We start from the raw sequence: 13,613 nt of genomic DNA, 5'->3' as shown, positions 1-13,613 counted from the left end.
GTAAACCTGACTATGAACGTCTCAATATTTAGCATCAATTCCAGTTTGTTTGTTTAACCAAGAGCTCAAGCCAAAATATTATTATCATTTAATATTTCTCCAGTTCCGTTTCATTTAGTGGAATAGGGAATACAAATCGTGATATACAAAGCATTTCCCAATGCGTTTCTGAATATTTACAACTTCCGTTTGTGCTTATCTTTTCCTCTAGTTTCTCATAAAAAACACACAACCAAAAGGGCAACGATTTGCCTTCGCCCAAAAAAGAAAAATAAAGGCATTTATATATTATGCGGCAAAAGCGGACTTTGCATGTGCGGCGATTTCAAACCATATGACTGCGATAATCAGCAGTGACAACAACAAAGCGGAACGCGAAAACAACACATGGCGGGGCCATGCCAAACACCGTCATTGAAAGCAATAGCAACAATTGCTTTGAGCAATTCATTTTGGCTACACAAACCACTCCTTTTGGGAAACACATTTTTGGGGTGATGGAGAGACGAACTAGCTTATGGTTCCTTTTCGCAAGTCGCCGTAGTCAATTCAACCTTCCAGCCGGGCTGCGTATGTCGAAATTGCTGAAAGTCAACTTGGCAAAGGGACCAGTCGTGTTCGTACTGTCGTCGAGTCGTGTTGTTAATCGTGAATTGGCGGACGCGTCGTTGCGAAGCGAAATACCAAGAAAAAATTCTTGAAAACAGAAGAGCAAGAAATAAATTGTGATTTAGCAGAAATTCTTTTATTTGATATGCGTAAAATCTTAAGCGAATTGCATTGAAATTCGAAAATTAATTGTAAAACCAGTAAAAATTTATCGAAGCTGTGCGAAAAATTGAAATTTGTGAAAGATTAGGTTGAAAATTACGGTGTGTTAATGTGTGTGACATATCCACAAGGCGTTTGACAGAGTGTAAAATTTGATTGCCTACATTTGGGTGCCAGCCAGACAAATCGCCAAGTTGTAGGCCATGCAAGAAAGCTAACAAGCAACCAGCAGTCAAAAAAAAAAAAAAATCTATATGCATTGAATTAGTCAGCCAGCTCGCAGGTCGATCGCTTTAGCTTGTCCAACGGCATATCGATTTTGCCACAAAGCAAAGCAAATTTGCACTTTTCACACCCTAACTGCAGAATATAACATTATTGCTTATAGTCGCATTTTTTTATTAGCACAAAGTGGAAAAAATTAGATTTTGAAAACGATAAAAATCGATTTGCGCATGAAAACAGCGAGCATACCTTTAGGCCGAACGGCATTATAAAAACTTGTACGGCCATCCGGCGGTCAGGCAGCCAGACGGCTGGGCAATTGGTGGCACCGTTTTTGTGTACCATAAGGAAAATTTTCATACAGCGGCGAATGAACGTGTGAGATCACCAACGCCAGCGCTATTACCAATACAAATACATTTTGTTCTCGTACAAATATACATTGAAATATACATGAATGCTAATACAGCGCATCTAGCCGTCACAAAATTTATATACATATGTTTTCTAAGCTTCTTTCAGTGGAATGTCTTTTGCGTTACTACAAGGTGCCTTCGCTTTGTGTTCTCTAGAAAGTAAAAAAATGCGGATTTAGATTGTGATTTGAGGGGTTTTGTGCTTACTTCCATATTCTAGAAAAAGTTATATTTGTGAAAATTGCCTGTCATAGCAGCTTATTGAAGACTTGTTCTTGTTGAAGACTGCTTCTCAGGAATTTCTTGCATAGTTTTAGGCAAAAAGGAGTTTTTAGTATTCTTTCTTAACCTGTAGTAAAACTACACTGTAACCAATTTGAAAACTGACAGTTTATAGGCAGTTCAATAAATCGGCAACATTTTTCGCAATATTTTACTGCATGTATATACAATTTGAAGGAAATCACAGAGGTAGAGAGTTTCCTTGAAAAAATTTGCTGGAGACACCAGCGAAACTAAAGCTCTACTAAAGCTCTTTGGGTACCAATTTTTGCTCCGACGTATTCATTTTGGACGTAATCATTTGCTTATACTTAGGTAATATTAAATTTAAAATGACGGTGAGTGAGAAGTATGAAGCGGTTATTTTCCGATTTTCCTTTTAATATACAAAGACATAATATGAATAATATATTTGAATTTCAAATCGGTTAGGTGCCTTTTGAGAAGATAATTTTTAAGACTATTTTTAAGGATCAGCTCCATATTCTTATTTGTTAATTGTCTTCTATGATATAGATGCCTCTCTTAGTGAAATTTTACATTTTTAGGCCAACTCATTAGTGTTTCATATTACAGGATAATTGTAAAGGTTTAACGATCAAAGTTTTCAGAAATATTATTTTTCTTTACGTGACTCCTTAAAGTGAATTTATAAGTTAATTGGTTACAGAGTTGTATTTCTGCCTACAATATATTGACAATAACCTGGTTTTACCCAACCTTTTTTGGCGGTTACAAGATATGTGTATCAATTCTCAATTTAATCTCAAGTAATCAGTAGAACAAATAAACATCGTCAATTAACTCATTTTAGTTACTTTGAAAAAAAGGCTGTTAAATTATTTTATAATTTTTAAAACTTAAAAGCAAAAATTCAAATTAAATTTTATTAGTAGGAGTCTCAATAGTGCTAATTTAGTTTCAATCTCGTTTTTAATTGGCAAGGAAATAATTTTCCTTATTTTGAGTAAATATTAAAGAGTGTATATATAAATGGTTTATTTAGTATTTAATTCGAATAGTACCGGCGGCTTTAAAGATCTTCAGTCGCACGATTTTTCAATAGAAAATTTGAACTTTGGAATTTTGAAAAGCGCTAAAGGTTTTCTTTTTTATAGAAAATTGGTTTATTAATGTGTTCCTTGTAGTATTTTTTTGACCTTGGTGAATGTTCATTAGGCCTTGAGATGACAACGTGCCTTTAGGCGAAGTATTAGGCATAGCTGAAAATTGTGAAAATAAGTATATCTTGAGATTACGTGGAATAGTTGAAATAATTACATTTATAGGTGTAATATTGATGCGTGAGTAAGCCTGACTTTAAGTAGAAATATAATATAATTATAGGAGTTGCAAATATTAGTGCCAAAATTAGGAGTACATAATCGAATAATTTATTTGTAAACAGAAATTTAAAAAACATAAGAATTATATGCTAGGCAAATGACTACTCATCTATATACAATTTTTGAAGATTTTTTTCTTGTTCCCCTGAGTTGTGTAACATAAATTTTATATATAGCATGATATTTTTAACCAATTTTTTTATCTATCATGCGCCATTTGATAGTTTAGATCTTACACCTTTGTAATATGTACCGATGCTAACTATATCTGTAGAAGTTGTACCACCACATGTGTTATGCGCCTGTAAATATACAACATATCTCCTCGTACGCTTTGCGCAGCTTTTCCACCAATTTTGTTGGCATAAAAAATTCAACGTCACCAACGTCGGAACACCCAAAGGCAATCAAATTTATAGCGCTCATCAACGACGTAAGTGCGATTCACGAAATACATACATACATACATACATATTTATATGTGTGTCTGTATAAGTAAATATGTGAGTTTTCACGCAAGCCGCTACGCTTGGTGTGGAGAAGACAATAGTTCACGGGCGCTGGCTATAAATAATTAAATTGCTTTTACAGTTTTACCTTCATTTTCTTTCCACAACGTCCCCAAAGAAAACTCAGTTCTGCCCACACGTTGTCACACATACACATAAGTTTATCGGCATACAGACTACTTCAAAATTGTATATGTTAACGAACATACATGCTAAATGTACTAATTGAAAGCGAAACATTACAACCACATACAAGCGATTTAATTTAATATCACTGTACACGTTGTTGTTGTTGTTGTCCTTCCACGTGTAAGCTGACATTATAATTCCCGAAAACATTGTTGCCGTCGGTTGTGCAATCTGGTTACCTACATACATACGTACATGATTTTGTGTCTCTACAACTGCCACACAAAGTGAATTGGTGAGAAGAAAGAGCAAAAACAAAAAACAACAACAGCAAATAAACTACGCACATTTCCCTTTAGCTACGCGTACTCTGCCATAAAGGTTTTTGCGCGCCTCTTTAACGCACTCTACGCAATAAAATAACCACTTTGAAGTCTAAACGCCGTTCAGAAAGACGTTCTTACAAATCGAAAGCATAGAAACGCAAAACGTAAGACAAATTTGTAACTAATACACAAACATACATATCTAGCACACACGCTTATAAATATTTAATCAGCTCCGTGTATTTGTGTATTTTGTTTGTTCTGAATGCTGTCGTTTTTTGTTTTTGTTGGAATCTGAAAACGTAATAACATATTCGGCGCCACATTTGCCGCATCAATCGGCGCCAACCGAACCATCAACTCACACCCTCACAGCGAGATATACTCTTTTCCTTCACTTTGTTACTCAACAGCCGGAAATATTAAGCGGACATTAACAGTGCGTTTCGTGTAAGCAATTCTGGTTTGTTTGTTACGCATCGTCTTCGCTTTGATTAACCAACGGGAATTTTGTGTCTGGTGATTTGGTTTCAATAAGTTTTGGTGCTATAAAGTAAAAACCTTCCTTATGATCGGATCATTTTGGAATTTGTGTAGAGCGTGCCCATCAATGCCGGTCGACAAGGTGAGTGGAATAGTTGGTATATAAATACCTATAATACATATATTTTTATTGTTGTAAATAGGGGTTTAACCCTGGTTTTAGTAAATAAATTACAACGCACACAATTTTTTAACATTCATGATCAAATCGCTTAAGAAACTAGTTTAAAATATTTGTCTTCTTGCATGATAAATAACCCGTAAGAAGTTTTCATTAGAATACATTTCTGGTTTACATAAATTGTTAAGCAATTAACGATTGAATGGTTCCCAAGGGATATCATAAGTCTCTTATTAAAATTCAACGTTTTCCAGTAGTTAACAACCCGCAACTTTACTAAACAGTTTCTTAACAGATCAATATTATGACTGCTTATTTTAGCGAAACATTTAATTTTTTAACAGGGTTTTCAATGAGGCAATACTTTTTTCGGAATTCGTATTTTTGACAGTTGTGACTTGATTTATACTCAGTTGTTGTGTGGTTATGAAAAGTCGCTTGTCTACGCAGATAAAATCGAGACAATTGACACTTTGAAAGAGAATATTCAGCGCGTTATTGCTGACATACGACGCCAATTACACAAAAATTGAGCATATCTCGTCCCAAATCATTTTAAAAACATAATGCCAAACCCCTATTTTTATAATAAAGCTAAATTCTTGGCCATAACATTCAATTATATGCGTTTTATTTCTTCTTAAAAACCACATTCCTAAAAAGAAAACATTTATAAACTATAAGTCAAAATAAGAATAGAATATTTTAAAAAATTACGCTAAATGCAAGTTCAATATGAATTCCCACGGTGGCTGAAAAATTGGGTGTTAGTATCGACCTAGCCTCACACTTGTAGCCTGTATTAAAGATCGTGTGTGAGCAGCTTTCTTACATAGTTTTAGGAAAAAGCTTTGCTTACTAACGCATAAAAGAAATAATACTCGGTTTTCAGGATCCCAGTTTTTTAAAAATTGCCCCACATAAGAGTTCTCAAAAATGTGGCTATCGTTTAGATGAGCTTCGTGTTTTTGTGCTGAAAATGTTGCCAGTTCTCATAACTTTTTAATAAGCAGTTGGAGTAAAAACTGAAATCATTTGAAAGATCCAAGGACTAAGTCGAAACTTTATAATTCTAGATCACTCATTAATTTTTTTGTCTATATTAGCAAATTACGAAATATTTAAATATTCAATGTTTTACTGTTATTATATGTACATTTGTATATTTTAACTGAAATTCCTTTAACACAGTGGCTGCCATTTCACACGTTTTCTTGCGACCCACGAAAATTATGGGGTGCAACGTCGTTCGAAATCGTGTGACAAGGGTTGTTTGATATTCAATGTTGTCATGATTTTTCTACCACGTGACAAGAATTTCACAATGTTTTCTGGTTACGCTGAAATATGCACAAAAATTTACCAAAAATGTTTTCTATTAATTAAAAAATTGCTGCAATCCGGGTATTGAATTTGAGTTTTGCATGCAAGTCTGCGAATGTCTGTTATGTCCTCAACGCTTTCCGCTAACTTGAAAACATTAACAATAAAGTATTGCCTACATTTAGGGTGTAAATAAAAGAGACGTTTGAAAATGATGATTGGTTTTCACAAACTTTAAAAAATGACGGCTGTTATATACAAATATGTTGATATTTGAGAACATCGTACCATAAGAACATATTATATATAAATATAATTTGCATATACATATGCATAAATTACAAAATTCGAAATTTATGTGATATTTTTATACCCTGAATAAGGTATCCACACAGAAGGAAACGTCGGAGACCCTGTAAAATATGTCCGCCTGTCTACATATACGTGAACTAGTTCCCAGTTTTTGAACCAAACTCCGAAGAAATTGCTCAGATCGGACCACTGTAGCATAAAGCAGTCATACAAACTGACCGATAAAAATTATGTTTTTTATGGAATATTTTGTATATGGGAGGGATATTTAAGCTTTGGTGCAACCGAAGTTAACGTCTTTCTTGTTTCATCTCCAATTAATTTACTTGAAACATGATTCATATGCTATGAATATACTAGATCTGCTTAGAAATGCTCAATTATAACTAATTTATCAAATGAAATTTAAAAGCAAGTTAGTGGTATATCCCCAAATGGACTAGCCCTCAAATGTATGCTTTAATATAATAAATATACATATAAGTACATGTAGTATATGGAAATGCAATATTTTACAAGCTTATTATATATATCATCAATTCTATTGCTACTATTATTGGAGGCCAATACGACTTGAAGCTCCTAATTTATGCATTTAGCTCTACTTATCGTAATTGATTGAAATTGTGCGGCTTAAGTCATAAGACAATGTGGTTAAGTCAATAAAAAATATTTAAGAGCAAGTGTAGCCAGGGTTTAAATCTGTTAGGAAACAAAATTATTAGGTGAAGAAATGCAAAAGAATACCAACGATAGTAAAGAAACATGTAGTGAACGAACGTGTGAACAAAGGCGAAACGTGTAAAGTTCGAAAAATACGGCATAAACGAAAAATCGATAACATATGGTTGGACAAAACGGGTGTACGTACAATTGAAGAGTTAGTCAAAATAAACAAAAACAAATTGCCGTGTAGTCAAAAAGTGGTGACTTATGGCAACGTTACACTTTGCGCCCTACACCCACCGAAATGAATATTTATACAGCCTGACAAAGAGAGTGGGTGAGTAAGGCAAAAAGAGAGCGCATATATAGTGAAAAACCACACAGCAAGAGAGCGTTCATTTTGCCTACATACCTATATACATTTATAATAGCCACTGGAAAGCCGCGCAAGAACGGCGGTATCCTCGACCAACCACGTTGCGTTTACAGGGTTGTCGTGCATATCCTGTTATAACGTGACGATTGCGGTACCGGCTTCTGTTGCTATTGTTTTTGTTGTTTATACTCGTATATATTATACAAACACACACATACTTACTGAGCAATATATAAGGCACAAGTGAAGATTACGAAAAGCTCACTTCGTTTTGCTGCCTGACATTATAACATTCAAGTGATTTTATTACTTAACGATGCTAAAGAATCTCCGCACGACTCGTTTGTGTCGCACAGCGGTACGTATGTCTTCTTATAGCTACGTTTAGCATGTGAGAAATGTCTGTGCATCAGCCGCTATGGTGATTCATGCTTACGACTGCGGTCTGTTGTTGTTTTTGATGGTTTTCTGTCGCTTCCCTAGCGTAATACCGGCTCTAATCGTATATACATAATTATTTTACATATGTACATATGTACATATATACATATAAATATGTATATGTAGATCCTTTTCGGTAAATTACTGAATCGATTTGCTTTCTTATTTCCCCCCAAATTTTTTATTATATTCGTCAAAGCTTGACGAAGCTCTTTGTGTTGTTCGCAGTTGCACTAACCAACCTTATCACATGTCGGCCAATGCACGCCAATCTAACTGGTTGACTGACTGACTGACTGCATGTCGTGCATATTTGAGTGAGTGCTTGTCTCACTGCCAGCCGTCGTGGTGACCCGGTCTGGCCTGGCTCAAATGTGCAGATAGCATGTTTTTATGTATGCTTGCATTAGTCTGGTGGTGTCTATATACCCGCTGCTTGCGACTGCTTTGCCGCAGCGTGCCCTGTTTGTGCTCATTCACTTTGGTAGTTTGCCAACACATCGTGACTGCACTGCGCGCTTGTTTTCTCCTTCGCACATACTTCTTATTGTGGCGCACATCCTTTATTTTATTCATCCTGCAATGGTGTGATAATGCAACCTCAGCTTTAAATTGCTGCTATAGTCGGCTGCTTTATATGTATTTATGTACATACAAAGCGTTATTTGCATAATGCTTGCGAGAAATTCGATATTTTGTTGTTGTGCCTTGTGGGCTCGATGGTATTTTTGACATTTTTGGCACTCCAGTGCAACGGCATTGTATTGCTTATTCTCCCTGAGTCTGGTGTCAGTGACATATGTGCTTTGCAAAGTGACGTATTTGATTATTTCTCGATCAGCTGTTCGTTGATTTGATTGACATTTAATTAAGTAATGCTGTAACATACTATTAGCGACAGGTGTTGCTGATAATAAATATGTGAAAATATTAAAAATTAATTAATTTGTTTTAATGCGACCGTTGTGTTGTATACTACTCTACTTCTGTAAAGGATCTGTATACGATATAATACTATTTTTGATAATATTCTCAGCCTATGGCAAGCTGCCACTCATGGAAAACTTCCATGCATCCACCGACTTTGGTAGGAAGACCTAGGCTCACTAATAAATAAAACAAAGGGTCAAGTGCTTAAGAAAATTTTTGCTTATCCTCAAACTCTTCTTTAACTGAAACAATTATGTCAGCTTGGCCAACATGATTTCAAAATAAAAACAGATTAATTAATTTGGTGTTCGTATCAATTCATCCTTAAGGATGCACCAATTATGTGTTCTATGTTGCATAGAACATAGTATACTAGTAGAATCTCCACAATAATGTACGTAGCTTAAAAAAATCAGAGTCCAAAGTTGTAAATCTGAACCCCAGTTTAATAAAATTATATTGTAGATTAGTTTAAAGCGATAAAAATGGACAATGTCTGCTTGATAGGAGATAATCATTTTAAGCTTAAAATCATTAGAGTGATTGAGAGTGTTAAATATTTCCTGTTTTGATTTTTGTCCACATTGTATCATATAACTGGTTGAATTGCTGGCGATTGTGTAAAGTGTCCACTCGCAAGAACGACATATTGTTCAAATATAATAAAATACTAATTTGTTCCAAATCGGTTCTGTCTCCTGTGTTATGCAGATAATTGGATGCCATTTATGATTTGAACAAAATGTGGGCCAAATGACCAACATGGCTCCATTTGCATATCTCCACCCGTTTACGCCAATTTTCGCCGACCCGGTGCGGCATTTCGGCTGGAATTTCGGTAATAGTGCGATGAATGTTATCTTCGAGCTCCTCGAGGGTTGCTGTTTGATTAACCTAAAGCATTGATTTAACATACCCCGAGAGAAGATAATTTAGAGGCGTTAAATCCCATGATCTTGGCGGCTATTTGACTGGGCCATTTCTTGAAAATAACTGGTCGCCATATTTAGACATGAAACAGAGGCGGCGCACCGTCTTATTGGAAATAGAGATCGATAGAGATTTCATTAAATTCCGGTAAAAATGTCGGTCACTATCGTATGATAACGTTCGCTATTAATGGTAACGGCAATTCCTGCCTCATTTCGAAAAAAATAAGGCCCGATAATGCCTCCATATCACAATCCACACAAAACGCGAGTCATCAAAATCACATCATCCCTATTGGTTGACGCTGTACTTACAAGAGCTAAATAGATGAGTTGGTTAATATCGCAGTCTTCTAAAAGTTATATTCCGATGAGTCGATTATGAAACCTTACTTATACAAAAAACCTTATTTTCGCTAAACAGATGACGCTGAAATGATAACTGAAATTGAAGTTGCATGTGTTAACCTTCGGACATAAAACTAATTTCCTGTTGCAAATAACTTTGATACAAATGAAAACAAGTGTGACCGCAGATTCGAAGAAGTATGTCGCTCGCAGATAACAGAAATGTATTAAAGTTCATGCAAAAGCTCGAAGAAAGATAGGAACATCAAAAAGCCAGCGACGTCAACATTCCTCTCTCCGTTCTACTTTTAATTAAGGTAAAATCAAAATTATCTGATGTGGCAACGTTAATAAAAAGGTTTTGGGAAGTGTTGATGTATTTCCAGAGTCTAAGAGAACAGTATTGACGGCAACAATATAAAAATTTATTTTCTTTCCTAAGCGATTTTACAAATTTCAAATTAGAAATTTGTGCGGAGAACGAAACTTTAAACGCGTTTTTCAAAAAATAACTTTTTTCGATGCGGTCGTCACGGTATCTTAGTTCTAATCAGCCAATTTCAGAAAATTTCTAATTTGCAATATTTTGAAAAATTCGGCAAAGTAGGAAAACTAGTGAAAAATATCAAGCTTTATTTTTGGGTAGCCATTTTATGAATTGTTCGAATTTTTTTCAGTTTGATAGTTCATACAATGATAGGAGTGCTGCAGGCTAGGTGTATCTTACAACGACTGTTGTAGAAGCTGTTAGTAGGTAGAAGAAGAGGAGACGAAAAAACACCTTCTATGCGAATATAAGGCTCTATACAGAAAAATAATCACAGCTAACGGTCGAGGCTTCCTTGAGGACGTATCGGAAGTTGCTCATACTTGTATAAAACTATTTATACTGATAAACTTCATCAGAAGTTGATTCAGAGAGCAGACAATAGAATGTCGGAATATTAGACCCGGTAGTATTACGATGGACCTCCTATAGGCCTAGGTGCGTCGTTATACAGCAACTCTACCTACCTACCTACCAAGTTCATACAATAATGTAATTTTTAATCAACAAGATTCCATAATTGTTATATATTTGAAATGATCACAAGGGTAGAAATAGTCATAACAAGAAGGCGGCTTGTTTCCCCCTCTACTTCAATGACGCAAAACTTTATGAAATTTTTATTTTTTATACTCTTGCAACATGTTGCTACTTTTTATCAACTGCCAAATATTGCTCGAAATTCGGGCCTCTATACTAAAATACCTGCTTAATTAGAAACTGTTCCATAGATTTTATTACCTCGAATTAAAAACTAACCACTGATTGTACCTCAGGGAAGCATATCCCAATGGCACTTGGAGGTTTACAAAACACGAGTGTGTTTGTTGTATTATATTTATTTAGCGAGAAATAAAATAATTGTTTTGAGTGAATTTAAACTTTATTGAAGAAATATATCCATCTATCTAATATAATAGTATGTATATTCATATTTGGCACGTATAAAAGCATAAAATATAAATTAAATTGTATTCTCACGTTTTCTTCTCACTCCCTCAACTTTGTAAGCACTCTGATAGCCAATTAAAAAACCTCATTTACATATTTCTATGCAAGCTCTGCTGATAGGTGCAGCTTCATTTTCGATGCACACATGCAGACATAAGAATATACATATTCATGTATATATATTTATGTGAATGCAAGAGTAAAAACATTTTCATATTAATTTCCTCTTACAATTTCTGTTTCTGCCATAGTTATACACACTTCTATACATATACGATATATTTTGTGGAAAAATACTATTAGAGCTGCCATGACCATATAAAGTTATGAGCCAAAAGCAAATCCGGTCGAAAGGTAGAAATAGCAGAAAATATCCGTGGAGATATGCATAATTTCGAGAGTTTTTTAGCTACGCTTTTTTGAACGAAGTAAGCAGTTTTCTGCGGCCATTGCTGATACACATATATGTATGTGGTTGGCTAGTTTTTCCAAGTGACAGAAGTGTGAACTTTTCCACTTCATTGAATACAACTCAAGATACATATTTATAGTAGAAAATGTTAGTCAGATTAGCCTGGAAAAATACCGGTGTACAGTTAGAATTTTCTGACTAAAATCGTAAATTAAACAGGCTACTTTGGGCTGGTCATATTATTAGCGCCGACGTAAACTAAGTGTTCTCCTAAGCAAATTCTCCTGTGCAGATGCAGAAATAACAGAAGCTGAGGCACACCAAAACTTAGATGGATTGATGGTGCGGACCAGCATGCTGAAGCGCTGGACTACGATTTTTTTTAGCTGAAATTTATTTGGAAAAAGACATTCGGCTGACTAGTTGCTATTGATACTAGTTGTAAAGTAGCTCATACCTAGTTTCAAATTACCTAATAACTAGTTGTATTGACTGCGTGGTAGTTAACGTCAAGAAGATTATTTTACGCAGTGTTCTTTACTGTGATACTATGGCTAAAATTTTAAGCTTAATCTAAAAAAAAGTTTTAACTGTATATTATGAATATTTTATATATAATACAATATCTTATACACTTAAATTTAGAAAATAGATTTTTTAATAATAAATCTCAGATATTGTTTAAAGTCTGAATATATAATATTTGTATCACAAAAAAGTTGAAAACACACATTACTTATTTTTATGAATATAAAACGTACAAAAAAGTTATTTAATTACCAAATTTTACATATACATATAGTATATTAAGTAAGCCATATGTTTAAACAGTTACAACAGCCTTCAAATTTGCCCCAAAGAGCGTTGCCATAATATCCAGTAATTGCAGGCAGGTGTGAATGCCATAAAAATGTATGACAGGTTCGCTGCTTGTCCTCAGGCCCGAATGTGTGCAACATAAACTTGCAGTATATATGTATGTAACAGCTGACACAATGTGTGGTTTTAATTAAAATCACCGTTTTGGTGTTTTTTCCCCTTATCCTCGTCTATATACACACATACTTGTGTAACATTTCGTTAAGCTCAAAACTTTTAAAATATTTTAACAGACTTTATGGTGACAACACCGTGAATTTAAAAGGGTTCATTATTTAAGTAGGTGTTCGTAAAATATCTTTTACGACATGGATGAAGTCTAGAGCAGAGTGCAAAATATAAAAATAAACTGAAATACGTGCTTAAATAAATGAAATGAAATGTGATAAAAGTTTGTTGTAATCATTTAAAGCTGGTATACTTGCTAGTTAAGGAAACGATTCGGTTCGGTCGTTAAGGCCAGCTCAACATAAAACAAAACTGATTGTACCAAAATCACTAAAATTTTTATATTTTACGCCAAAATCGCAAATTTTTACAAAAGATTCTTTAAAACAACAGAAATCATATTTTGTAGACATCTTGTTCAAAACTGACGCACATAAGAGTTGAAAACAATTTAATGTAGTACTTAGACCGGCAAATGCCAATCCAACAGTCCTTAATTTAAAGAAGTAATGCAGTCAATGTATTACTTTCTGTAAAGAATAAAATCAATTCAATCGTACTTGACTTTAGACTTATTTTGAGACCGTAGATCAGTCGGCGACTAGTCCAATTAACACTAATAATATTTGATCTTAGTAGAGTTACTAACCAAATCTTAAAAAC

The 13,613-nt window shown here is 34.5% G+C and overlaps 1 protein-coding gene across 3 annotated transcripts in view; it reads left to right on the top strand.

Annotated features, from left to right (window-relative positions):
- The first annotated feature begins 261 nt into the window (after positions 1-261).
- Positions 262-13,613, top strand: part of LOC106619406 (uncharacterized) — a 65,887-nt gene continuing 52,535 nt past the window's right edge. For 2 of the 3 annotated variants that reach the window (XM_070109481.1, XM_070109476.1), the window contains exons 1-3: positions 262-872; positions 3,632-4,168; positions 4,380-4,629. In XM_070109481.1, the coding sequence (XP_069965582.1) occupies positions 4,573-4,629 (57 nt within the window). In that variant the 5' untranslated portion in view covers positions 262-872; positions 3,632-4,168; positions 4,380-4,572. The remainder of the gene's footprint in view (positions 873-3,631; positions 4,169-4,379; positions 4,630-13,613) is intronic. The other variant, XM_070109482.1, reaches the window with a different exon arrangement.

This window comes from Bactrocera oleae, chromosome 2 (assembly GCF_042242935.1).
Source record: "Bactrocera oleae isolate idBacOlea1 chromosome 2, idBacOlea1, whole genome shotgun sequence".
In the NCBI taxonomy this organism is placed as follows: domain Eukaryota; kingdom Metazoa; phylum Arthropoda; class Insecta; order Diptera; family Tephritidae; genus Bactrocera; species Bactrocera oleae.
The sequence above is the reverse complement of the archived record's forward strand: the minus strand, read 5'-3'. Positions and strand labels throughout refer to the sequence as shown.